This window comes from Giraffa tippelskirchi, chromosome 8 (assembly GCF_054371585.1).
Source record: "Giraffa tippelskirchi isolate mGirTip1 chromosome 8, T2T-mGirTip1v1.2.pri, whole genome shotgun sequence".
Classification (NCBI taxonomy): Eukaryota; Metazoa; Chordata; class Mammalia; order Artiodactyla; family Giraffidae; genus Giraffa; species Giraffa tippelskirchi.
The window spans coordinates 24,658,952-24,686,313 of NC_137282.1; the positions used below are offsets into that span (position 1 = coordinate 24,658,952).

The 27,362-nt window shown below is 42.3% G+C and overlaps 1 protein-coding gene across 23 annotated transcripts in view; it reads right to left on the minus strand.

Annotated features, from left to right (window-relative positions):
* MTUS1 (microtubule associated scaffold protein 1) overlaps positions 1-27,362 on the minus strand; it is a 221,514-nt gene that overhangs the window by 87,369 nt on the left and 106,783 nt on the right. For 18 of the 23 annotated variants that reach the window (XR_014062579.1, XR_014062577.1, XR_014062576.1 and 15 more), the window contains one exon: positions 5,264-5,425. The exons of 3 other annotated variants lie outside the window; for them this stretch is intronic. Coding sequence is in view for 16 of the 20 variants with exons in the window: in XM_081521596.1 (XP_081377722.1) it covers positions 5,264-5,425 (162 nt within the window). In the remaining 4 variants the exon portion in view is untranslated. Of the gene's footprint in view, positions 1-3,165; positions 3,356-5,263; positions 5,426-17,798; positions 17,994-27,362 lie in introns of those variants that run through there. 2 more of the 23 variants (XM_081521610.1, XM_081521611.1) reach the window with 2 other exon arrangements.

Genomic DNA, 27,362 nt, shown 5'->3' on the forward strand with positions numbered 1-27,362 from the left:
ATTTATATGTAACATACACACACACACACATATATATACAGATATGCACACACTCACATAAACACATACACACTTCCATTTTTATAAGACATACACACATATATATACACATATGCACACACAAAAACACACACATTTCCATTTTTCTGTGACATATATAAATACACACACACATATGCACCCACTCACATAAACACACACACACTCTCTCTCTCTGGTCATCTACGATAGACCCCCCTTCATTCTCTCCCACGTTACTAATGTGCTGACACTTCCTTCAGTGCTCTGAGGCGCTCCTCTAAGCTGGCCTGTCGCTTTCCAGTAAACCCCAACTGGAAGGATGACCTTTATTACAAGGCACGATGCCTTGAGAGTATTTCTCCCACCTTCTATTTCAGCTGGGCAGCTGGCTGGGTATGCTGAGAATGTCTGTATTTCCTCTCGTCTAGGGTTATTATGTTCCAGTGATAAACGCTTCAGCGGCACAAGTTCCAATAGAATGACGGAAGCACCTTAGTGTCGAGGAATGGAATGGAGCTGGGACTATCTGAGTTCTGGTCCTGACTGGGCCACTGCCCAGCCATGCTGAATCGTGTCATCTGTCTACGCAGGAGATGGTCTGAACCCCTAGTGTGCAGACAGTGCAGACGGTGTCTCGGGACCCCCACTAACCGGCGCGGGGTCCCTCTGAGGCTGAACACCCACTGGGAATTCTCCTGAACACGGTGCTCCAGGAGGCACGGTTGCTCCGCGACGGCTGGTTTGTAGACTCAACGTGTGAGGTCCCACAAGTGGTCGCCCACGTCTCAGCCAGGTCTAATACATGCCGTTTTAGAACTGCCCCCGTGCTGTTGTCAGCCCTGGTCTCAGCTGCCCTGATTGTGCCAGAGTAACAGATGCTCGTGAATCCTTCATTTCCCCACGCGCAGAATGTGGTTCAAGTGAAATGACAGAGATGACCAAGTCTACAGAGAATATGGACAGATTCTCAGAGAAGTCCAAGCACAAGGAAAAAGATTTCCCTGCTAGAGAAAGGCTTCCACTGTTCCAAACTGTTATTTGCAAACTAACACTTCACACCACACTCTAGCGCCTGCTCCACATTAGTTTTTGTTTTTGTTTAAAAAGCATGTATATACACACGGAGCCAACCTTCTGTTTGTTTTCCGAACTTTTGATGAATCAGCTTAACACTTCCCACTGCAACAGATCCTCTGCCCACATGGCTTCGAATCAAATCAGGACTTACGTCCAAGCTCTCAAATTCCAAACGCAAAGTCACCTAACCCTGTACCAACAGGAAGGTCTCAGACATAGTCCAGAAAAGCATGAAGACAAAACACCAGTCTCGATCATAGTATTTTCTAATTCAATCATCCATTCAGATGTGCTTAAGTACTGGGCATGTGCTGTAACACAGGGCCAACGTAGGTACCACCTGCCTTTCACCCCCTTCCTCTCCTCAGGCAGGCGTCAGTGGTCAAACCTATGCTGGATTTGCTCTGAATCTGGAAGCAGCTCACTGCTGTCCAGGTGATTCTCACCAACTGACCGGTACTGGCAGATGACACAGTACCCATTTGCCATTCAGCAATGAGGATGGGACTGAAGGCGAGTGAGACTGGTCCTTCTCTCCATCACCTTGACCCCTACTCCAACACCCTCCTTCCAAGCTGTTAGGTACCACTTTATCATCATGAAGAAAACTAAAGGTAGGCAGAAGCCTTTGCCGCTGCAAGGATTTAGGACCATCTGGGTCTCCCCGCCCATTCATCAGGTGAGAACACTGAGGCTAAGAGAGTGTGAGACTGTCCACTTCCATGAGTTAGTAAGAAGGCTTGCAGGAGTCCAACTTGGATGCTCTTTTCTGCTGTATCACGCCATGCGCACCGGGGCTGGCCGTGAAGGAGAGGGAAGAGCAAGCTCCATTTCTTTCATTCCCCTCTGCCCACTGCGTCTCCCAGACGGTGCGGACAGCTCGGGTGGACAGCCCTTCATTTCCCCTTGCCATCTGTCTCTCCAAAATGAACGTGCTTGTCATGCTTTTCCGGCGATACCGGGAGGTGTAAGAAGCTCTTGGACTTCATATCTGCTAATATGGCAAAATTACAGACCCCCCGAGATCTCCTTCTACACTCACACAAAGGTCTCTCAAACCTTCCCCTCTTTACAAGACCTACATTATATAACATATTTTTATCCAATGATCTTAAAAACTGGACCTTAGCTCTCTGAGCCTGGAAGAGCTTAGGACATTTAACCTCTAAAAATGAGCATATTTGATACAGAAACTACAGCAACTACCAGGCTAAATTTTGTATGAATATATTAAAAAAAAAAGTCAACACTGTAACTTTAAAAATTTTTCTATGCTGAAAAGAACACACACAAAACACCCGCTGGAACCCCCACAAAAGAAAGGTTTCTTATCTTATACATTTTGGTTCAGCTGCTTTAGAACTTGGTCATGTTGTTTTTATAGCATCCTTAAGCACAGCAAACCAGAATTTTCTAAGAGCATCTTGCCATCTCAGAAGCGACTGAACTGACAGCATCACATCACAAACAGGAGCAAACAAAGCAAGGAAACGTTCTTGAAAAGCGTCCAAAGGCCTCACCCCACAAGAATCTGAAACTCAGATTGAAAGGCTATTTCCTAACATGACCCATCATTATCAGAGAGCAGAAACATTGCAGCTCAAAATGGTTTTTGTCACGTTTGAAGGTAATTCTGAAAAAGTACACATTTTAAAATATTTTTAGGTAGAATATGAGTAAAAGCATTAAAGTGTGATGATTTCATTCTAATTCTAGGAAAGTATTTTTCCTATACTCGCACAATGATTGGGTAAACACACACAAAAACTACCAGTTGTTTAATCACAAATGAGACCATTAACTAATCTTTTATAAATAATTTCATGTGCCAAGAACATCGACATTGCTGAATTATATTTAGTCCGAGTTCCCAAACACATAAAATACACAATAAAATTGGTTCTATGCAGACCCATTCACAACTTCAATATAAACATGCCCGAAAAATACCACAATTAACAAATTACAAGTTATAAAGATAGCAATCGAGAGAGGCTAAGTCAATTTATTGAATGAAATTTAAGCATGCTTACAAAGAAAGAATCAAACCAGAAATCATCGACCTACTTCTTTTGCCAGTAAACGTGGCTAACAAAGGAACTATACAAAGGCTGTAGGATCCCAGAACCAGCAGTGTCAATAAGGTAGCATCGTAGTGCCTCTCTGAGCCGGCCGGTGGGGTGAGTGTAGAATTGATAAATATTTTCGAAGACGCATCCGTTTCTGTACAGCTGCGAAATCCTCCTGGTATAGTCATTTAAAAGGATCACAGCAAGCTCAAGCAAGGAAAACTGCAGCCATGTTCACGCTCCTATTCCTCATGCTTGCTCTTAGTGAATTAGAATGGAGCAGGGGGAAAAAAAAAAAAACTAAGCTCCAAGGCACTACACAGAACAGATTAAACAGGCTAGTGGATCCATCTAAGAAAGAGACTCATTGATTTGAATGCTTCATCTGAGACAGGGACACACAGCCAGTAGACAGGCTCTGTGGGTCCACGGGAAGCCCCTTTGTTAAAAGACAAAAAGGAACGGACAAAAGCATTTTGACACCCTCCTTGGGAGTGTCAGACGCGGTCCCGAGCGGGGCCATGGCAACATGGCTGTCGGCGGGGACGCTGGGCAGTGGCTCCATGGACGCACCTCCTGCCAGGGGCACAAACGCCAACACTACACAACCCTCCAGTACCCCCCGGAGAGCACCTGGGTGCTTCTGTTCTGGCGGGTTTGTTTTTAAAATTTCCTGTTAGGGAGAATGCTGCAAGTGCACTGACCTTAAGGGAATACACGTGTCAATGACCTTTTCAAATCAAGAATCAACAGATACATGCAAACTCTCTGATCTCCTGCCACGACTCCAAGCTTCAAGTAGCAAGTAGATAACAGTCCCATTTCACTGCAAGTAACATATTCCAGGGTCCCTAAAGTTCCCATATACAGCTACTTACTCACATAGGAGACCAGCTCCTGCTGCTAAGTACCCTCTTGGAAACGTGCTCATTCATTCAGTCATTAATTCCAAGTCTTAGCCACAAACTTTCTCAGTTCTGTCACATGCTGGCTGAGTGCCCTTGGACCAGCGACAACCTCTCTGAGCCACAATTACCTCGCATGTAAAATCAGGGTAACGGAAGTTATTTGAGAAAAAAACAGAGAAAGAATGCATGGTAACCCTACATGGTGCTCCACACCCAGGAGGTTCAATAACATGACTCCAATCTGACCTTGTCCCCTCACCAGAAAGAAGAAACTGATCCCCTCTAAGGCAGAGAGAACTCCCCTCCTCCCCACCATGCCCTTATTCCTTGTTTTATCTGATATTCTAGTTATCCATGTAAACATCTTCTTTATCCTCAACTATCTTTTACACAGGGACCGTTTCTTTGATATCTCATATCCTTCCCAGAATCTACAGTGCTGCCTATATACAGCAGGCACTCCAAAATTCTTCACATTTGTTAATCCATGAGCTATTGTTGAAAGAAATTAGAAAGGAAATGAGCAAATAAACACAAAGACCAAATACATCTTTTGAATGAAAGGGATAACTCAGCTAACTATTTAGAGAATAACTCTTGTGTCATTTTATACACAAAAAACAAAATTCATACTAATTGAAAATCCCCCAAATATTCTCAGTTTAAATTATTTAAAACTAAGATTGAAGTTATAATATTCACCCCTAATACATTGAATCTAGCATCCAAAGTTTAAGATTAGGGAAAAAAAAAACAAAACGCTTCTACAAAATGCTGCTGTTTACAAAGCAAATGAAACTAAGTTATCTTTTTGGGTTCTAATAGTTCCTAGATCACTTTCTTTCCTTAAACAAATTAAAAAAAAAAAAAAAACACCAACCAACAACAACAATAACCCAGCATCTTCAAATGGTACACTTTAGAATTCATGAAAAAAAAAAACAAAAAACACCCACATGCCTTCAACAGATAAGTACGTCAGTGTTTCCTAGCACATTCATCAAAAGAGAATGTCGTTGAGACAACTTTCTTCTGCCAAACTTTTTTTGAGCAATTCCAAGGGAGAAGCGGGATGCGTATTTTCCCCTAAATCACAGAATCAAAAATCCTGACAACTGGTAGCTCGTTAGAATTCTCTCACAAGTACAGTTTCAACAGGTCCCCAAGTCTGATGTAAGACTGACTTACAGTTATTGCTGTAAGCGCTCAGCTCACTGTGGACGCTGGCGACAGAGGAGCTGCTTTCTGTCCTCCGCAGCGCAGAGTTTTTCACAGACGCTTTGGGTCTAGGAAGCAATCTGGGCAGATTCACACGAGACGGCTGTGCAGTTTTCAAGGACGCAGGTTTTCCTTGGGGGTTGGAAAAAAAGACAAAAAGTTTCCATGCCTATTCATTCCAAAAGCTCTAAGCTTGTAAACCCCAGGTCCTACATGAACAGTGAAAGTGAAATCATTCAGTGTGTCCGATTCTTTGCGACCCCGTGGATAGTAGCCTGCCAGGCTCCTCCATCCATGCAATTTTCCAGGCAAGAATACTGGAGTGGGTTGCCATTTCCTTCTCCAGGGATGAACAAGTGAGTCAAGATGTAAAATGAATATTCAGAATTACGCAGGAAGGATTCCTGCAATCCTGTAACCGTGAAGAAATTAACTCGGGTCTTCTGAGACATGGGCTTCCCTGGTGGCTCAGATAGTAAAGAATCCACCTGCAATGCAGGAGACTCAGGAGACCTGGGTTCTATCCCTGGGTTGGGAAGATCTCCTGAAGAAGGGAATGGCTACCCACTCCAGCATTCTTGCCTGGAGAATTCCACAGACAGAGGAGCCTGATGAGCTACAGTAATCCATGGGGCCGCAAGGAGTCAGACACAACTGAGAGACTAACATACATGTTTCTGTGACACCGAGTCATTTGAGACAGAAACTTTTGGCAATGTTGAAATCAAGGGATAAACAAATTGATATGACTTCTCCCAATATTGTTGATTTAAAAGTAAACAAATTACTGTGTTCACACACTAGACTACGAGATAAAAAATAGGTGAAAACTGAAAAACAACCAAGATAGGAAGGAAGAAGTCTATTTGAGAAAAACAATTCAAAAATACCTAACGCCTAACAGCAGGTGGTGCTATATTATTAGCACTGTTTTTTCATCTGCCCTTTTAATCCTTGGGCTTCCCAGATTGCTCAGTTGGTAAAGAATCCGCCTGTAATGCAGGAGAACCCAGTTCAATTCCTGGGGTTCAATTCCAGAAGATCCTCTGGAGAAGGAAACAGCTACCCACTCCAGTATTCTGGCCTGGAGAATTCCATGGAGTCCATGGGGTCGCAAAGAGTCAGACACGACTGAGTGACTTTCACTTTCATCTTTACTCTATTTGCCAAACTTGAATGGTTCTCACTCAAACTCCTAGCTCTTGTTTGTAGCAAGTATGTCCACTTTTCTATAAGATATGTACAGACACTTCCCGTTCTGTGGCATCCTTGAAACCACACCATCCTGATGCTTCCACCTGAACATGGGCATTTCCTAAGTCCATGCCTTGGCTCCAACTTTTTACATATTCGCCTCTCCAGAAGAGTCTATTTTATCTACTTTAACCACTGCCCTATCTCGATGAACCCCAAATTCTCACCTGCAGCTCTGTCCTCCTGAATCTCAACGCCACTCACATCTTCATTTTCTTGCTGAACATTGCAACTTGGGCAGTTAGACAACCTCCTACCTACTAATGCCAACTGTAATTAAATTTTCCTTTTTCCCAGCCCCAAAACATTGGAATCACCTTTTTTCCGCATCAGATTCTCATATCTAACATTAAGTCTCTCAACACCACTAGGATTATACAACTGAAGAAAATCAAGAGTTGAAAAAGACCTTAGCTGCAAATTATCATGTCACATATTACCAATGTCGCCATAAGGGAGGAAAGTAGGTTTTCCAAAAAGTAATGCTCACTGCTTTGTCCCAATTATTTCACTTATAAAAATCTCACGTTAACAGATAAGAAAGTGCTGAAGTACTTGAGGCCTGGCATCTAAAGTTCTCCTGTCTGCAGCTTCAACCCTGGGCTGACCTCATACATCAATGTGAGCCTTGCTCCAGGCATCCTGCTTTTTTCTCTGACACCAGGATGTGCTATTCCAATCCACCAGGCACATCATTTCTTCTCAAAAAGGAGAATAGCATTGAAACATGTATATTATCATATGTGAAACAGAACACCATTCCATGTTCGATGCATGAGACAAGGGCTCAGGGCCGGGGCAATGGGATGACCCAGAGGGATGGGATGGGGAGGGAGGTGGGTGGGGGGTCCAGGAAGGGGAACACATGTAAACCCATGGCTGATTCATGTCAATGTATGGCAAAAACTATTACAATATTGTAAAGTAATTAGCCCCCAACTAAAATAAATAAATTTATTAAAAAAAAAAAAAGGTCTCCTCCTCTCAATATAAATGCTACAAATCCTTACCCACTCCCTTAAATGTTGCCTAAATAATTGTATTAGACCTTGAAGTTCTGTCCTTCCACCCTTTCCAGCTCCATCGTGTTGATATTCTGAATGTGAAAACTAAGGTCAGGACCCAACCTATAATCCGTGATTCCCCATTATCTGCAACCTACAGCAGTGGCACTAGTGGTAAAGAACCTGCCTGCCAATATAGGAGACATAAGCGACGTGGGTTTGATCTCTGGGTCAGGAAGATCTTCTGGAGAATGGAATAGCAACCCACCCCAGTATTCTTGCCTAGAGAATCCCACGGACAGAGGAACCTGGCGGGCTATGGTCCATAGGGTCACAAAGAGTTGGACATGACTGAAGCAACTGAGCACTCAGTGTTAGCACCATTATCTGCAGGATGACATTATTTTTAATCCCCTTAATTGATATTTAAATTTAAAGGCGTTAGACACAGTTCTAGGGTGGATTCCTAACCAGTTCTTCCTTAAGTGCTTCACATGGGCTTACCTCTCTACACACACACACACAGACACACATCTTTTTATTTTTTCAGGACTTTTTACTCTATTCTTCTCTTCTGTCCAATCCTGTGAATACAATGGGGTTCTCTCCCTCCAGTCCCCAAACTCTGCCTAGTGACTTACAAAGTGAGTTGACAATTCTCTTTTAAATCTGCTGCCCCACCCAGGGGTCTACAGAATCATCTCTCCCTTCATTAAGTTTGAGAATCACCACCTCTTAGTGAAGCCTTTCCTTCCTGGTCATGGCAAACACCATCTTCCAACAACACAAGAGATGACTCTACACATGGACATCACCAGATGGTCAATTCAGAAATCAGACTGATTATATTCTTTGCAGCCAAAGATGGAGAAGCTCTACACAGTCAGCAAAAACAAGACCGGGAGCTGACTGTGGCTCAGATCATGAACTCCTTATTGCAAAATTCAGACTTAAATTGAAGAAAGTAGGGAAAACCACTAGACCATTCAGGTATGATCTAAATCAAATCCCTTATCATTATACAGTAGAAGTGACAAATAGATTCAAGGGACTAGTTCTGATCGAGTGCCTGAAGAATTATGGATGGAGGTTCGTGACAATGTACAGGAGGCTGTGATCAAAACCATCCCCCCAAAAAAGAAACACAAAGAGGCAAAATGGTTGTCTAAGGAGGCCTTGCAAATAGCTGAGAAGAGAAGAAAAGCAGAAGGCAAAGGAGAAAAAGAAAGATATATCCATCTGAATGCAGAGTTCCAAAGAATAGCAAGGAGAGATAAGAAAGCCTTTCTAAGTGATCAATCCAAAGAAACAGGGGAAAACAAAGAATGGGAAAGACTAGAGATCTCTTCAAGAAAATCAGAGATGCCAAGGGAACATTTCGTGCAAAGCTGGGCACAATAAAATACAGAAATGGTATGAACCTAACAGAAGCAGAAGATATTAAGAAGAGGTGGCAAGAATACACAGAACTACACAAAAAAGATCTTCATGACCCAGATAACCACGATGGTGTCATCACTCACCTAGAGCCAGACATCCTGGAATGCGAAGTCAAGTGGGCCTTAGGAAGCATCACTACAAACAAAGCTAGTAGAGGTGATGGAATTCCAGCTGAGCTATTTCAAATCCTAAAAGATGACACTGTAGAAGTGCTACACTCACTATGGCAGCAAATTTGGAAAACTCAGCAGGGGCTACAGGACTGGAAAAGGTCAGTTTTAATTCCAATCCCAAAGAAAGGCAATGCCAAAGAATGTTGAGACTACTGCACAATTGCACTCATCTCACATGCTAGCAAAGTAATGCTCAAAATTCTCCAAAATAGGCTTCAACAGTACATACACTGAGAACTTCCAGATGTTCAAGTTGGATTTAGAAAAGGCAGAGGAACCAGAGATCAAATTGCCAACATCCGCTGGATCATGGGAAAAGCAAGAGAATTCCAGAAAAACATTGACTTCTGCTTCAGTGACTACACTAAAGCCTTTGACTGTGTGGATCACAACAAACTGTAGAAAATTCTTAAAGATATGGGAATACCAGACTACCTTACCTGCCTCCTGAGAAACCTGTATGCAAGTCCAGAAGCAATAGTTAGAACTGGACATGGAACATATGGACTGGTTCCAAATTGGGAAAGGAGTACCTCAAGGCTGTATATGGTCAGCCTGATTATTTAACTTATATGCAGAGTATATCATGTGAAATGCTGGGCTGGATGAAGCACAAGCTGGAATCAAGACTGCCAGGAGAAATATCAATAACCTCAGTAATGCAGATGACACCATCCTTATGGCAGAAAGGGAAGAGGAACTAAAGAGCCTCTTAATGAAAGTGAAAGAAGAGAGTGAAAAAGTTGGCTTAAAATTCAACATTCAAAAAATGAAGATCATGGCATCTGGTCCCATCACTTCATGGCAAATAGATGAGGAAACAGTGGAAACAGGGACAGACTTTATTTTCTTGGGCTGCAAGATCACTGCAGATGGGGACTGCAGCCATGAAATTAAAAGACACTTGCTCCTTGGAAGAAAAGCTATGACAAACCTAGACAGCATATTAAAAAGAAGAGACATTACTTTGCCAACAAAGGTCTGTATAGTCAAAGTTATGGTTTTTCCAGTAGTCGTGTATGGATGAGAGAGTTGGGACATAAAGAAAGCTGAGCACCGAAGAACTGATGCCTTTGAACTGTGCTTCTGGAGAAGACTCTTGAGAGTCCCTTGGACTGTAAGGAGATCAAACCAGTCCATCCTAAAGGAAATCAGTCCTGAATATTCATTGGAAGGACTGATGCTGGTGCTGAAGCTCTAGTACTTTGGCTACCTGATTCGAAGAATCGACTCATTTGAAAAGACCCTGATGCTGGGCAATATTGAAGGTGAGAGGATAAGCTGAGGACAGAGGATGAGATGGTCGGATGGCATCACCAACTCGCTGGGCATGAGTTTGAACAAGGTCCAGGAGTTGGTGATGGACAGGGAAGCCTGGCATGCTACAGTCCATGGGGTCGCAAAGAGTTGGACACACCTGAGCGACTGAACTGAACTTCCTGGACACTCTCTTCTGAGGGCAAAGGACCACACCTTCCTACTCAGATCCACACTTCCTTCTGTTACATCTGTTTGAATGTGCCCCTCAGACTAGTCTCTACAGCTCCTGAGACCAGGAAGACAACTGAATTCAATTCCACTGAGGACATAGTTAAGCATCTAGCATGGAGTGAGCCTTAATGCTTGATGAATGAATTAATTTTTCTTTTGAGGCCAAGAGTACAGTTGGGGGGAAATAGGGAGAAGTTGGGAAGGACACAGACTGTCAGCTCTTAGATGTACAAGGCCGAAGAATAACATTAGACATGGTGACTAGAGTTGATATACAGTGGTACCACTGTAGCAAAATTGCTATGAGAGTAGAACGTACATGTTCATGCTGCTGCTGCTGCTAAGTGGCTTCAGTCGTGTTCAACTCTGTGCGACCCCATAGACGGCAGCTCACCAGGCTCTCCCGTCCCTGGGATTCTCCAGGCAAGAACACTGGAGTGGGTTGCCATTTCCTTCTCCAATGCATGAAAGTGAAGTCGCTCAGTCATGTCTGACTCTTAGTGACCCCATGGGCTGCAGCCCACTAGGCTCCTCCATCCATGGGATTTTCCGGGCAAGAGTACTGGAGTGGGTTGCCATTGCCTTCTCTGGTACATGTTCATACACACATGGTAAATACATGAGGGAATGAGGTTTAACTAGATGGTAACAATCCTTTCACAATGTATATGTATATAAATCAAATATCTTACAAATTATATCTCAATGAAGCCATAAAACAAACATAGGATTTTAACAATAACAGTAATGGAGCTAGTTTTAAAAATTTTTTAAGGGGGAATTCCCTGGCAGTTCAGTGGTTAGGACTCCATGCTCTCACTGCCAAGGGCCTGGGTTCAATCCCTGTTCAGGGAACTAAGACCCCACAAACCGCATGGTGTGGCCAAAAATTTAAAAAATAAAAATATTTTAAAGGCCAAGAGTGATGGACAAATTTTAATAATCTCTTCTCTCACCATCTACACTGAAGCATTCAACACTTAACCAACTTTCATAAGCTTAGTTGTCCTTCGTTAATAGACTCTTCACTTTATCAATTAAAGGGGGACTTTCTTTACAATCCTTATAATAATTAGCACATAACGAATATTCAAGTAGCCATTTGACTTTTTAATGTATATTTGGCCACTGGTTTTACTTGCTCTTGGAGGGATAAACAGATTTTACAATATAAATTTACCAAATTGCTGCTCTTTCAGCAAAGTCATTCTAATAAACCATTATTATTGGAAACAACGAACAAGGTTGGGTAAGTGACAGATAAAAATTTATGGGCGACCTTCACAACGGCAGTCAAGGCTCAGCATGTTTAGAAAATCAACTTTTTTTAGAACAGGTTGTCTCACAGCATTGTTTCTGAAAGCATCAAAGGTTTATAGACACTTCTTCATGTGTCTCAGAATTACTACACACCTGCACCCTTTGATTTCAACACACAGCCTGGCACAGAAGCAAGCTTACCCCCAAAAGCCCGATTCTCATCCCGGAGAATTGGCCCCTCCCATTTTCACAGGTCTCTCTGTCATCCAACCCCACCCTTTCCATCTAATGGCAATTTACAGTCCCGGCCTAAGTCTTCCCCGTTTCACCGTCACCACGGACCAGCGGGCACTGAGAACACGGGACGATGCCCGCTTCACCAGAGGATTACCCCATGGAAACTGAGACGCTTCCTGACAGTGCGTTACTACTGCCACCTCCAGTTTACAGATCAGCAACCTACTTATGTGGCTAAATGGCTTACTGGGGTCCCACACCTATAACCAGCAACAGAAAGGCCCCAAACGGGGGCCGGTCCACCACCCACCCGCTGCTGCCCTTTCTGTACCCGGAGGCCAGCCAGAGCCCCTCCCCTTGCTCGGAAGGTGCTGAGCCTGCAAGAACGCTAAAAGCAGCAGGGCCAGCAATGGCACCTAACTGCCTCACCCTGGGTCCTAACGTTTAACTTAATACAAAGCTGACTGACAGGACCTGTACTGGACTTGGATGAAGAAGCAGTAAAACATACACACCGTAAGCAATATTACAGGGAAGACATGGCAACGGCGGGCTGAGCATCTCTGAGGAACCTAAACACCAAATTCCTCAACGATGAAATCAAGACAGGACTTCTCCTCCAGTTCTGAAAAGGTGACCGTTTATGTCGTGCCGTGTGACCTATCCCGGCTGTGAACCATAAAGGTTTAAGACCTTCCTGCAGAGCAATGACCTTAGTGGTTTATTTTAAGCTCACGCTGTTAGCATTAGCCTACATAGAGACAACAGATTAGTTCTGATTCTATAATGATAACCATCTTTTGCCCAAGAAAACCTGGAAAGAATAACACCTTCACTTTGCCTTAGAGAGTAACACAGATTCTACTGGTTGTGAAACATACCTTCATCAAATAAGCAATTTACTTAGAAAACCACCTTGGAAAATCTGATTAATTGTACTGCCTTTCAACAACAAAAAATCATTAAAAAACACCTTATAAAACCTAAAGTCTGTAAGACATTTATTAAGTGAAAAAAGGACCGTATTAATATTACCCAGTTTCCTTAAGTTTGTACTTATCTAAATGTTGAAAAATTCCAGAAGGATATAGAAAATTTTTATGGGCCTCTTATGGGATAGGGACATAGGGAAAAAGAGAAGGAAAGTAACAGAAACGGGGAATTTTCCCTTCATACTTTATATACTTACATGTCACTCCATGTGAATTTTTTCTTACCATAAGTCTATTTTTATAATATAAACTAAAGAATATTATTAAAGTTGATGGGCTCAAACATTTAAACAGAAAGAGATACTCAAGACAAAACATATTAACAACTAAAAATGGATAAACTGGACCAATAATTAAAGTGAGTAGATTCTAATAATCTTTTTTTCCTGTACATCTATAAGCATTAGGTACTCTTTAATTCTTTAAATTTTAGTACAAAAAAGTCAATGCCTTAATTGATACTTTTATGTGGTCAAGATGAAAAGCCACTTTACTACTGGAAAAATCTTCACAAAACCATAATGGTATGTTTCCTTTGGACTGGAAATTAAAGCCAAAGAATGAACTCCTGAATGGCACTCCTTTGTACTGACGCTCATATTAAATGAAGCATCCTCCAATAGGTGCTCCCAGAGACTTCACAGAATGGAGTGTCATCTCTCAGCTCCAACTTGGCCTCCTCCATTCTTTAAGGAAAAGCCTGGGAAAGAATCTGGGTCCCACACAGCTCACAAAACACCTTCAAAGTAATGAGACCAGTTTCCAAAGCCACAGAAACAACTACCAGTTGAAGCAAGTTCTCACCTCTGAACTCTCAACAAGACAAGAATGAATTCAGCTTTAATATATTTTTCACAAGACTGTTGCACACTGAAAAAATGACTTGCTGTTCTTTACATTTGGTGAAATTTACGGGTTTTGAAGATGTTGACCAAATTAGCTGACAAAAAAAACTTGGCTACTGGATTCCCTGTATTAGAAGACACAGATAATCTTAACAAAAATTTAGACAATGGATTCACACAAGGAGTTGTGTTACACAAGTATTTAGTACTTGCTTACACAAGGTAAGGTAACTGCAGATGGAGAGGGTGCTGGAAACATCTTTCTATAGAAATCACTACCAAATGTTCTCAGGAAAAACAATTAACTTCTGGAGAATACATTCCATCTCATTGTATGAAAATGTTTGGTTCTGTGATTTGCTTTGCTAAGCAGGAACACAGGTGTCATGGGGAAGAAAAACAGAACAAGGTTGGAGTGGTGGGCAGCTTACAGTTGGCATTAAGTAGCTTAAAGTTTAAGATGGCATTAATGCCAGGCTAAGAACTTTAGACCTTAATTATGGGGGGTGGGGCATGAAGAGGGCAGGGTGAGCTCTGCAGCTTTCTGAGCTCTTACATCGGAACTTGATCCTGGGGCAGCCCTGTGAAGAGCTGACGGAAGGAAGAGTTTAAAATCAGAGGAACACTTAGGAAGCTAGTGCACTTGCCAGGGCTAGAGGCAATGGGGATTTTAACTAGACAATGAAAAGGAGATCACTGAGGTCAGTCTGGATATATACGCCACATATTAATATGTGCAATTGAAAATATAAATTATTATAGAAAGTATAATTATTATTAAGGAATGCAAGGGCCATTAACTACTAGAGCCAGGAAGAGAAAACGCCAAATATACAACACAGATAGTTAAAATACAAAAAAAAAAAAAAATGAGAGAGAGAATGTATTTACAGCTGTAACTGTAACTTGGGCTCTTTAAACACTACTATAAAGAGGAGGTGAGCTTTGGAGTAATTCTCTACTACTAGGAATTATTACCATGAAACTAAAGTAAGGCTACCCAAAAGAATAAAGAATTAACAATCAGTTATGGGGGAAAAATCATACGTATGTCAAACTGCGGCCACAGACTCACTCTCAACCCAGAACGACCAAATTGTCTCATTGACACTAATGCATATATTTAAAATTTTTGCTTTGATGGTAGAGTATTGTCTAAAAGTTATTTAAATAGACCTGATAAGCTGCCTACGAAATCATGTACAGCAATCAACAGCTTTCTGATGTACCAGGGGAAAAAAGGAAAAGATTCTTTGCTTTAGCAACAAAAAGCAATTACACACATAGACATGTACACACATACTATTTCTATGAAGAAACATGTCAAACAGTGTTAGTATGATGAAAAATTACAACAATGAGCGGCATCAAAGATCTGAATAAGTGGGACATACATGTTCATTCTTTGAATTGATGTATTGACTGTTATTCCTAGGTAAATCATATGTGATTATTTTTAAAGAGGAAATTGGGAGAATTTTTTAAAGAACAATTTAACTAGAATAAGGAAGGATAATCAAAAATTTTTAGAACATAAAAATGAGAATTGTAACTCAACAGCAACAACAACAACAAAGCTGATTTAAAAGTGGGCAAAGAACTTGAACAGAACTTGCTCCAAAGAAGATATACAGTGGCCAAGAAGCACATGAGAAATTGCTCACCATCATTAGTCATTAGGGAAATGCAAATCAAAACTACAATAAGATACCACGTCACATCTATTCATATGGCTATTATAAAAACAAGACTGAAAATAACTGTAAGAATGTGAGGAAATTAGAACTCTGCACTGGTGCTAGGACAGTAAAATGGTGCAGCTGCTGCTGAAAATGGGATTTTCGGCTTCTCAAAAAAATTAAAAATAGAACTACTTTATGATTCAGCAATTCAGCTTCTGGGTATTCACCCAAAAGAACTGAAAGCAGAACCTTCAAGAGATACCTGTACACCAGGTTCATAGTAATACTATTCACAATAGCCAAAAGGTGGAAGCAATTCAGGTGTCCATCAGTGGATGCCTAGATAAAGAATATATGGCATATACATAATTACCATGAAATATTTATTCAGCCTTTAAACAGGGAGGAAATTATGACACAGGCTACAACAAGGAGGGACCTAAAGACCTTATGCTAAGTGAAATAAGCTTGTTCTAAAAGGACAAGTATTGCATGACTCGTCTTATACGAGGTGCATAGAGCAGTCAAATTCAGAGAGAAAACAGAATGGGGGCTGCCAGGGGCTGAGGGAAGGGGAGGATGGGGAGTTGGTGTTTCCTGGACAGAGTTTCAGGTGCAGAAGAGGAAAAGCTCTGGAGACGGATGGTGGGGGGGGCTGTACATCAGTGGGAATGGACCTCATACCACTGAGCTGTACACTGAAGTTGTTAAAATGGTAAAATTTCCATAGTATTTGTTTTACTGCAATTTTTTAAAGTTTAAAAACTTAGAAGGAATTTGTTACTAGTTTATTACAGTATCAAATAGTAAAAACAGTCTAGTAATGGCAAAAACATATTGACAGATTAATAAACTGGTGTGTCAATCTCAGAAATACAAAAATTTAGAATAAGATAGTGGAGATATTTCAAATGAGTGAAAACACCTATTTGTGGTATTGCTGCTGCTGCTGCTGCTGCTAAGTCACTTCAGTCGTGTTAGACTCTGTGTGACCCCATAGACGGCAGCCCACCAGGCTCTGCCGTCCCTGGGATTCTCCAGGCAAGAACACTGGAGTGGGTTGCCATTTCCTTCTCCAACGCACGAAAGTGAAAAGTGAAAGTGAAGTTGCTCAGTCATGTGCGACTCTTCGCAGCCCCATGGACTGCAGCCTACCAGGTTCCTCTGTCCATGGGATTTTCCAGGCAAGAGTACTGGAGTGGGGTGCCATTGCCTTCTCCAATTTGTGGTATTAACATATCTTAATTAAAAAACAATTAAAATGGGAGAAGCAGCATGGTGTAATAGTTAAAAGTCGACAGTCTGCAGTCAGACTTGTTCAGTAGTTAAGTTGTGCTCAACTTGGTGAGCCCATGGACTGTGGCATGCCAGCCTCCTTTGTCCTCCATTATCTCCCGGTGTCTGCTCAAATTCACATCCATTGAGTCGGTGATGCTGTGTAAACATCTCATCCTCTGCCGCCCCCTTCTCCTTTTGCCCTCAATCTTTCCCTGCGTAGGTTTAAACCCAGCTCCACCACACATGGGCTGAGAGCAGCCTCCTTAACTTCTCTATGCCGTGTCCTCATACATAAAAGAATGTGGGTGATTATAGTTGACTCATTTCATAAGTGCTTGGGACATTTAGGTGAGTTTATATTTTAAGGGCTTAGAATAGCAACTGGCACATAGTAAGTGGCATATAAATATCAGCTACTAGTTCTCATCATACACCACAAATATTTATAAAATTGGATTAAAAAGGAAACTAAAACCATATAAATTAACCATAATAATTATAGGTCTTCTTTCAGTTGTGAACCATAAAAACACAAAAAATTACAAGATGTGACTATAAAAAATGGAAAATTTTCTAAATTGTTGCATGCAAAATAGTCATACAGTGAAACACAAGCCAAAGGACGACAGACAATATCAAGTCAGTAACAAAGCATCATATGCTCCAAAACAGTACAAGATAGCAAAAGATCTAAACAAGAATAAATTAAAATAGTACAACTCTTGGTTTTTTTTCTATTTAACCTTATCGTGTCTAACATCTCTGTCTCCCCACCTGGCACTCCTAATCTCCATTTCCATTGCTCATCTTACAGAAAGCTTCAAAAAGCCAAATACTTGCGTTCCTAACCTTTCTTCAAGTTACAGGTAACCATGTGATCCGGTTTGTGCCAATAAGACTTAAAGGTAAGAGTGCCAGGGGGCAAGGTGCTCAGTAGGACTTTTCCTTCCTGATAAAGGTAGGCAGGCATGTCAGGAGAAAGGCTGGCCTGGGGCCCACTCAGCCCACCGCTTCCAGCCTCTGTGCCCAGCAGCAGCAGGACTCAGCCTTGGAACCCTTAGCGACCATACTTTAACTGAAAAGTCCCTGACAAAAGCAACGTGCGGAGGCAGGACGAGTGGAAGGACAGAAAAGGTGACCATACTCAATCACCAACCCAGGACCTGCCTGCGTCTGGCTTCCTGTTAAATAAATACACAATACTGCCGGTTTAAAACAATTTATGTCTTAACTACCACATGTTCCTTCCTGTCAACAGCATTTGGTGCAGTTGATTCCTTTCTCCTTGAAAGGCTTTTTTCAACCTGGCCTCCAGAACACCACTTTGCACTGGCTTCCCTCCTACCTTCCTGGCTGTTCCTTCCAGCTGTTACTGTGATTCCTTCTCCTCTCTCCAGCCCTTTAAAGCCAGGAGGACCCCAGAGGTACTTCGCACATACTCCACGGAGTTCCCTAAAGGACCCTTGACCTGTTCTTGTGCTCTCATCCAGTTCAGTGGCTTTAAACACCATCTACCTGTTGGTGAATCTCAAACTAATCTCCCTTGACCAGACTTCTATGCACTCCAGACATCGGTCCACCCTTCTACTCTGCACCTTCACTTACGTACCTATTATTCATCTCAGTGTGATGTCTGTACAACTGAGATCCTGATCCCCACCTCCCAGCATCTGTGTCTCCTTCATGCTTTCCCATCTCAGCATCCTGCCACTGCTCATACCAGAATACTGAGAGTCATCTCTGACTCTCTTTTGCTCTTGCCACTCATTCCATCAGTAAACTCCATTGGCTTTATTTTCAACACATATATCTAGAATCCGGATCCCTCTAAAACCCTGTCCAACCCCTCATAGCCCTGTGTAAGCCACAGTCTCCTGCCATGATTACAGCAAAACCTCACTGAGCTTTCTGATGTGGCCCTCATCCCATTCAGTGCATTCTCTACACAGCTGTCACAGTGATTCTGTTAAAATTAAAGTCACTTTGGAAGGATGGGCAAAAGGGATAGTTAGGGACTTTGAGACTGACATGTACACACTATGGTATTTAAAATGGATAAACAACAAGGACCTACTGTATAGCACAAGGAACTCTGCTCTATGTGAGGTGGCAGCCTGTATAGGAGGGGAGTTTGGGGGAGAATGGATACACGTGTACTTATGGCTGCGTCTCCTTGCTGTCCACCTGAAGCTATCACAACATTGTTAATCAGCAATACTCCAATATAAAATAAATTTTTTAAAAAAAATCATAGTCACTTAGGTTAAAGGCCAAAGTCCTTATGATTTTCAAGACTATGTGATCTGGCTCTCTGCTACCTGTCAAACCTCATCTCCGAGTTCACATTTCCTTATCTCTCTCCTTGCTACTCCTGGAGCTGTTAGTTAGACACGGCCTCAGGGCCTTCCCACTTGCTGTTTCCTCTCATTGGTACAGTTTTCTTCCAGATGTTCAGGTACCTGGGTCCCTAGGCTGTCACACAAAAGCCACGCTCCTCCGGTCCACCCACGCTCACTGTCCCTCTCTCTCCCACCCCCACAAACCCCAACATTTCACATCCCCCCTATTCCACGTTAGAATTTGTTCTCTCTTTAGTACTGAAGGTTGTCAAACATCCTTTATATTTTACTTATGAAGGCCTGTCTCTCCTACTAGAATGTAACTTCCCAGAGGGCACATTTTGACCTTGTACTCACTTCAATTTCTGAGCACTTTGCCCCCGTATCTACATTCATCCGACAAATATTTGAGCGTCAAGCATATGCCAATTAAAATAACACATTTTACTTTCCCAAAGAGTGAATATCTGGCAAGACTGTCAATGAGGGGAATATAGCCAATATTTTATAATAACTATAGATGGAGTATAACCTTTAAGAATTATGAATTGTTATACACCTGTAACTTACATAATATTGTATAGCAACTATACTTCAATTAAAGAAAATTTTAAAACATATATTGGCTAGGGTGCTGGGATAAACGCTTACGTAGTCAGAGCAGGAGCACAGGCTTACATGTTCTTTCTAAAGGGCAACTTGAAACGTGTATCAAAAGTCTTACAAATGCCCACACCCTCTGATTCCACCTAAAGGAATGTATCTAAGTAATTTATCTGACCAGTTTAAGTACTAATATACAAAGGACTTCAGTGTAGAGTTGTTTAACCTACTGAAATACACTGGAAACAATATGATGTTCAAAGAAGTCTGAAGAAACAAATCACAGCACATTTAGGTGACAATATTTTAGGTCAAAAGAATATATAAAAACCTTTAAAAGTCTACCAAAATAGGCACCACACCTTTTAAAATAAAAAAGAATTTCAATTAAGTAAGTAAGTGCCTACTGACTGTTAGGTTTGGGGTTTATTACCCGCTTTCCTTGGTGGTTCAGACATTAAAGAATCTGCCTGCCATGCAAGAGACCCAGGTTCAATTCCTGTGTTGGGAAGATCCCCTAGAGAAGGGAATGGCAACCCACTCCAGTATTCTTGCCTGGAGAATTCCACGGACAGAGGAGACTGGCAGACTACGGTCCACGGGGTCACAAAGAGTCGAACACGACTGAGCAACCAACACTTACACTTTTTCAGAAATTGCTTTTCCCCATCAGAAATATGTGAGCATATGGGCATGAGAATATGCAAAAAAGCAAAAGTAGTGAATAGCTATAACTTATGAAGTAAAGACTGTTCGGCATTAATTAGATTAAGATGTTCCCCACTCCACCACCTGCTCCTTCCTCCCCACTTCTAAAGGGCTATGTACTTTTTAAATAGCCTGCTGGGAAGAGGGCATTGGAAACCTGATGTGATATTCAAAGCATTAATAACTGGTTAAATTCATGATACAATGGGGCAGAGTAAGGTTTACCTTGCTTGGGACAATGCCCGCCATGTTCCTTTCTTGACCTTGACAGACCTGGGCTCTGTCCAAACCCTATATCTTTGCTGACTGCTTAAACACCAATGCTTCCCTGATAGCTCAGTTGGTAAAGAATCCAGCTGCAATTCAGGAGCCCCGGGTTCAATTCCTGGTTTGGGAAGATCCACTGGAGAAGGGATAGGCTACCCACTCCAGTATTCTTGGGATTCCCCTGTGGCTCAGCTGGTAAAGAATCCGCCTGCAGTGCGGGAGACCCAGGTTCGATCCTGGGTTGGGAAGATCCCCTGGAGGAGAGGGAGAAGGGAAAGGCTATCCACTCCAGGATTCTGACTTGGAGAATTCCATGGACTGTATAGTCCATGGGATCGCAAAAAGTCAGACTGAGCGACTTTCACTTTCACTAAACACCAACGCATCGCACTCTAATTATTTACTTCCCCTCCTCAATTGGTCCACACATTCTGTACTGACTGCCCACAACCTTTACATTCTATACTCTGAACCCTAGCTTCCTGTTTATTTATACTTCCTAGTATACCAGCCAAATACTAAAAAAACACTTGAATTCATATGCATCCTTCTTAATTCTGGGATTTCAGTGGCAAAAACTAAAAAGCAGAGAGCATCAACATTAACCCAAGACTTTTATGTATGTAAAAGTATACCTCCATTATATTAGAGAATTACCTATATTATTACTGCAAGAAAGAATTTCAACAAACTTGATATTTGTAAAGTTATACCCTTCTGAAATCCCTAGAGCTCTTTTTTTTTTTTTTAAATAGTACTATAAGGATAGATATGATGAGGGATGAATTGCCATTGCCCCGTCCTGGCTGATACCTTGAGCTCAAGAATCACGTCTTACCCATTTCACGATTCCTCAGGCTCTGGAGTTCGAGTTGCACAGTGTACACTTTCAAACTCTCTGCCAAGGGAACAAGTAAAGTGCAAGTGTGAGTCATTCAGTCTGTCTGACTCTTTGTGACCCCATGGACTGTAGCTTGTCAGGCTCCTCTGTCCATGGAATTCTCCAGGCAAGCACATGGGACTGGGTAGCCATTTCCTTCTCCAGGGGATCTTCCCAACCCAGGGATCAAACCTGGGTCTCCTGTATCGCAGGCAGATTCTTTACCATCTAAGCCACACACTGCCTACCAAAATTCAGAATTTCAGAAGCATTCTACATTTATATATTGTAAAATATGACTTTAGTATTCCACATTCTTGAATTAGCTAAGGCAATATTATACCAGTAGGATAAAAGAAACTGTCCTCTGTACAACCACCACTATTTGCTTGAATTCAAGAGTAGACCATTCAGGTATGACCTAAATCGAATCCCTTACAATTATACAGTGGAAGTGACAAATAGATTCAAGGGATTAGATCTGATAGACAGAGTGACTGAAGAACTATGGACAGAGGTTGTGACATTGTACAGGAGGCAGTGATCAAAACCATCCCCCAAAAAGAAAAATGCAAAAAGGCAAAATGGTTGTCTGAGGAGGCCTTACAAATAGCTGAGAAAAGAAGAGAAGCAAAAGGCAAAGGAGAAAAAGAAAGTTATATACATTTGAATGCAGAGTTCCAAAGAATAGTAAGGAGAGATAAGAAGGCCTTCCTCAGTGATCAGTGCAAAGAAACAGAGGAAAACAATAGAATGGGTAAGACTAGAGATCTCTTCAAGAAAATTAGAGATACCAAGGAAACATTTCATGCAAAGACAGGAACAATAAAGGACAGAAACAGTATGGACCTAACAGAAGCAGAACATATTAAGAAGAGGTGGCAAAAATACACAGAAGAACTACACAAAAAAGATCTTCATGACCCAGATAATCACGATGGTGTGATCACTCACCTAGAGCCAGACATCCTGGAATGTGAAGTCAAGTGGGCCTTAGAAAGCATCACTACGAACAAAGCTAGTGGAAGTGATGGAATTCCAGCTGAGTTATTTCAAATCCTGAAAGGTGATACTGTGTAAGTGCTGCACTCACTATGGCAACAAATTTGGAAAACTCAGCAGGGGCCACAGGACTGGAAAAGGTAAGTTTTCATTCCAATCCCAAAGAAAGGCAATGCCAAAGAATGTTCGAACTACCACACAATTGCACTCATCTCACATGCTAGCAAACTAATGCTCAAAATTCTCCACGCTAGGCTTCAACAGTACCTGAACTGAGAAATTTCAGAAGTTCAAGCTGGATTTAGAAAAGGCAGAGGAACCAGAGTTCAAATTGCCAACATCCGTTTGATCATCGATAAAGCAAGAGAGTTCCAGAAAAACATCTATTTCTGCTTTATTGACTATGCCAAAGCCTTTGACTGTGTGGATCACAACAAACTGTGGAAGATTCTTAAAGAGATGGGAATACCAGACCACCCTTACTTGCCTCCTGAGAAACCTGTATGCATGTCAAGAAGCAACAGTTACAACCGGACATGGAACAACAGATGAGTTCCAAATAGGAAAAGGAGTTCGTCAAGGCTGTATATTGTCACCCTGCTTATTTAACTTATACGCAGAGTACATGAGAAAAGCTGGGCTGGATGAAGCACGAGCTGGAATCAAGATTGCCGGAAGAAATATCAATAACCTAATATATGCAGAAGACACCACCCTTATGGCAGAAAGTGAAGAAGAACTAAAAAGCCTCTTGATGAAAGTGAAAAAGGAGAGTGAAAAAGTTGGCTTAAAACTCAACATTAAGTCCCATCACTTCATGGCAAATAGACGGGGAAACAATGGAAACAGTGAGAGACTTTATTTTGGGGGGCTCCAAAATCACTGCAGATGGTGATTGCAGCCATGAAATTAAAAGACACTTGCTCTTTGGAAGAAAAGCTATGACAAACTTAGCATATTAAAATGTAGAGACATTACTTTGCCTACAAAGGACTGTCTAGTCAAAGGTATGGTTTTTCCAGTAGTCACATATGGATGTGACTATATGAATTGGACTATAATGAAAGCTGAGTGCTGAAGAATTGATGCTTTTGAACTGTGGTGTTGGAGAAGACTCTTGAGAGTCCCTTGGACTGCAAGGAGATCCAACCAGTCCATCCTAAATGAAATCAGTCCTGAATATTCATTGGAAGGACTGATGCTGATGCTGAAGCACCAATCCTTTGGCCACCTGATGGGAAGAAATGACTCATTTGAAAAGACCCTGATGCTGGGAAAGATTGAAGGCAGGAGGAGGAGGGGATGACAGAGGATGAGATGGTTGGATGGCATGACCGACTCAATGGACATGAGTTTGAGCAAGCTCCGGGAGTTGGTGATGGACAGGGAAGCCTGGCCAGCTGCAGTCCACGGGGTCACAAAGAGTCAGACATGACTGACCGACTCAACTAACTAACTCTCAACTGACTAAGAGTAAACTCAAAAGATAAAGTCAAGGAAGTACAGGTGAGTCACAATAAAAACAGCAAGTCTTAAGAAGGCAGTAGTTTGACAGAGAAAAAAAGAACATCCCACAAACAAGGTTCTCATGATGACTCCAATTACACAGAAGCATAGTGTTTACGGTGATACTGTCAGTACCTGTTCCTGCAAGTAAGTTCACAAGATGCCTGCTGCTTTGGGTGGAGATTAAACCAAAATAACTTCCTGAGTCATGGTCCTGGGAACACATGCCCCATAACTAAGGGTGTAGTAAGTCAAAGGCTTAGAAATGTCGCGTGGCTTTCCAGGTACCACAAAGATGACCAAGGGTCTTCACGTGTTCGTCAGCAAATGTACTGCCCTGGTCATGAGTGATCTCACCGTTACTCACAAGAGAATTCCTAATAAGAGCCGAGGCCACAGTAGGGAGCCTCTTGGCTCATTGAAAACCAAGGTCCACAAGCAGGGCTATACTTTCAACATTGAAGTCACAAAGACTCAGCACGGAACACTCTATTCAATCTGCTACCCTTTCTAAGCCTACAAAAATAAACCAATCAATAAAATCTGCACAAGCTCCCCTGAAAGAAATCGCGTAACCTCACAAAAATGAGCCAGAAAATCTGAAAGACGAAGCTGCCCATTGTCCACAGCTGGGGCTCTGAATCTTCGCTCTTAACCCCTCGACCTTTTACTCTCTAAGTGTATCTGTATCTGCACACTCTCATCTCCGTCTCTGTTTCAGAGACGAACCTGCCTGTGCCCTGGACACACGGGTGCTCCCCTAGCCTGGCTGTCACTCACCCTGTCCTTCATCTCTGTACCAGCTCTTTCCCTACGGCTTCTTCACCCTCCTTACATTTTAATGTCTTAACCGCCACCACCCCCCCCACACACACACAGCCCTTCGAGGTGCTTTCTCAGTCTTTAGCCTCTTCAAGTTCAATATGCCTCCAAACTAACCCATTATTCTCTCTCTCTCTCTTTTTCTGGCTGTACCACAAAGCACGCAGGATCTTAGATCCCAGCCAGGGATCGAACCTGCAGCCCTGCAGCGGAAGCGTGGAATCTCAACCCCCGGACCACCAGGGAAGTCTCCCGTCATTTCCTTTCTGAAAGCCTTCTTCTCGCTGCTCTAGTCCCTATTTCACCCCAAGGCCACACAGACAAGAAAGCTGGGCAGACGCTTGGATCACTCACCGCCAGTGGGGCTTACCAGACCCTCTTCCTGCAAAAACAGTTTTATTATTTTCACTCTGCTCTCTATTCCCAAATACCAGGGTGACTCTTAAAAGTCTGTGCCTAAACTATTAGGACTGATCTGCCTCCACCTTTCTTGGGGCTCACTCATCACTTACCCCAACACACGGCCTACTCAAAGCATGCTAACCCCTGCCTTTTATGTTCCCCAAACACCCCAGGTCCCTCATAAAGCTACATTTGCACCCCTGGGAATGCCAGCAACCTCCCATGCCTGGAAACCCGCCCAGGGGCACATTCCAAGGCCAGCTCAATGTCACCACCCTTCTCCAGTCTTCCCTCTGGCTAAGTTAGTGGTGTTCCCTTTACTGTGGACGCACCGTACCTCATACAAGTTCCATGCAAGTCAAGCCAGATAACATTTGAACACCTGTTCTGAAATAGGTACACTGTGCTCAGGGCTGGAAAGGATAAAAATAACTAAGACCTGGACTGTATCCTTATGGGTGGCATGGAGATGGAAGAAAATAATTATAGCCCAGCACAATAAATGCAGGTTATCACAGAAAACAGGACAGTTCAGCTGGGGTGTGAAGAAGGAAGAGGTGGCATTCAAATGATTTTCCGTAACCCTTTCCCACCTCACCCTCCAACTAGGGAGCTCATTAACAGGGCACATAAATCGTGTTTATATTCTCCTAATCTAGCAGACCGCCCAGCACAGAGCAGGCACTCCAAACACTTCTTGAATGGACAAAGAAGACTGCACAGTATATGAGTCACTGCATGAAGCAATCGTCCCCAGAATTACTTGCCAAGTGAGAATGGTGTGGAACGATCAAGAATTCACAGCGATGATGTGAATAAAGAAGAAGAGAGAAGACACTTGTCTCTGAGGTGTCTGCAAGGCCCTCCTTGGTTGGCCTCATCCCCAGTCCCTCACACTCACACTCTCTCACTCACACTCACTCACTCACACACACATACACCCACACACACCCACACCCACACACACCCACCCACCTAGGACAGATGGCTGGGTCTCACACCCCACCCCCACTGCCTCGATCCTCTCACTTGCGTCCTCTCCACCTGATAACCAGATATTTCCCTCCTCCTCCCCCAGGTGTCTGCTCAAATATGTCACCTTATTATTTAAAGACCTAGCTCCCTAACCTGCTTTGTTTTCCTCCTTAGCCGTTATCATTTTACACACACAACACTGTATCCACTACTTGGTTTTCTGACTAGAATTTAAGCTCCTCAAAGGCAAAAATCTGCCTCTTCCGTGCACCTCTTCATGCCCAGTGCTTAGAAGAGTTCCCAGCACAAGCAGGCACTACAAGTACCCAAGGGGCAGGGGCAGGAGCACGAAGCTGGGGACTCCCAGGCCTGTTTCCTGTCTCCACCAATTACTAGCCATGTCAATTCGGGCAAACTGCTTAAACTCTCCAAATCTCAAAATCCTCATTTGTAGGATGGGAATCATCATAGTATGTATACATCATGAGTTGTGAAAATTAAATTATACATTTAGAAATTATAGTCTAAATTATACATTTAGAAAGCTTAGGACAGTCAGCACTCAAAACACCTTACTACTATCTTTTTTTTTAATGGAGAAAAACTACTATTATTATTTTTTTTATGGAGAAAAACCACTATTATTATTTTTTTATGGAGAAAAACCTTGAGATACATTCTTTAAAATGTGAGTGAGTGAGTGGTTTAATTACATACAAATAAACAACATCTCTATAAGCAACATATTCAAGTTTGGTTTTAGAATGGTTATTAGATGATCTTTTCTGGCTTTTAGTACTTCTGCAAGCGTGACTACATTTCTCATAATTTTGATTACTATCTCTCTCAAACTCTTGCCTTGAAAAGGCCAAAACGGTACAGAAGTAAACTGAAACAATTTTAAAAATC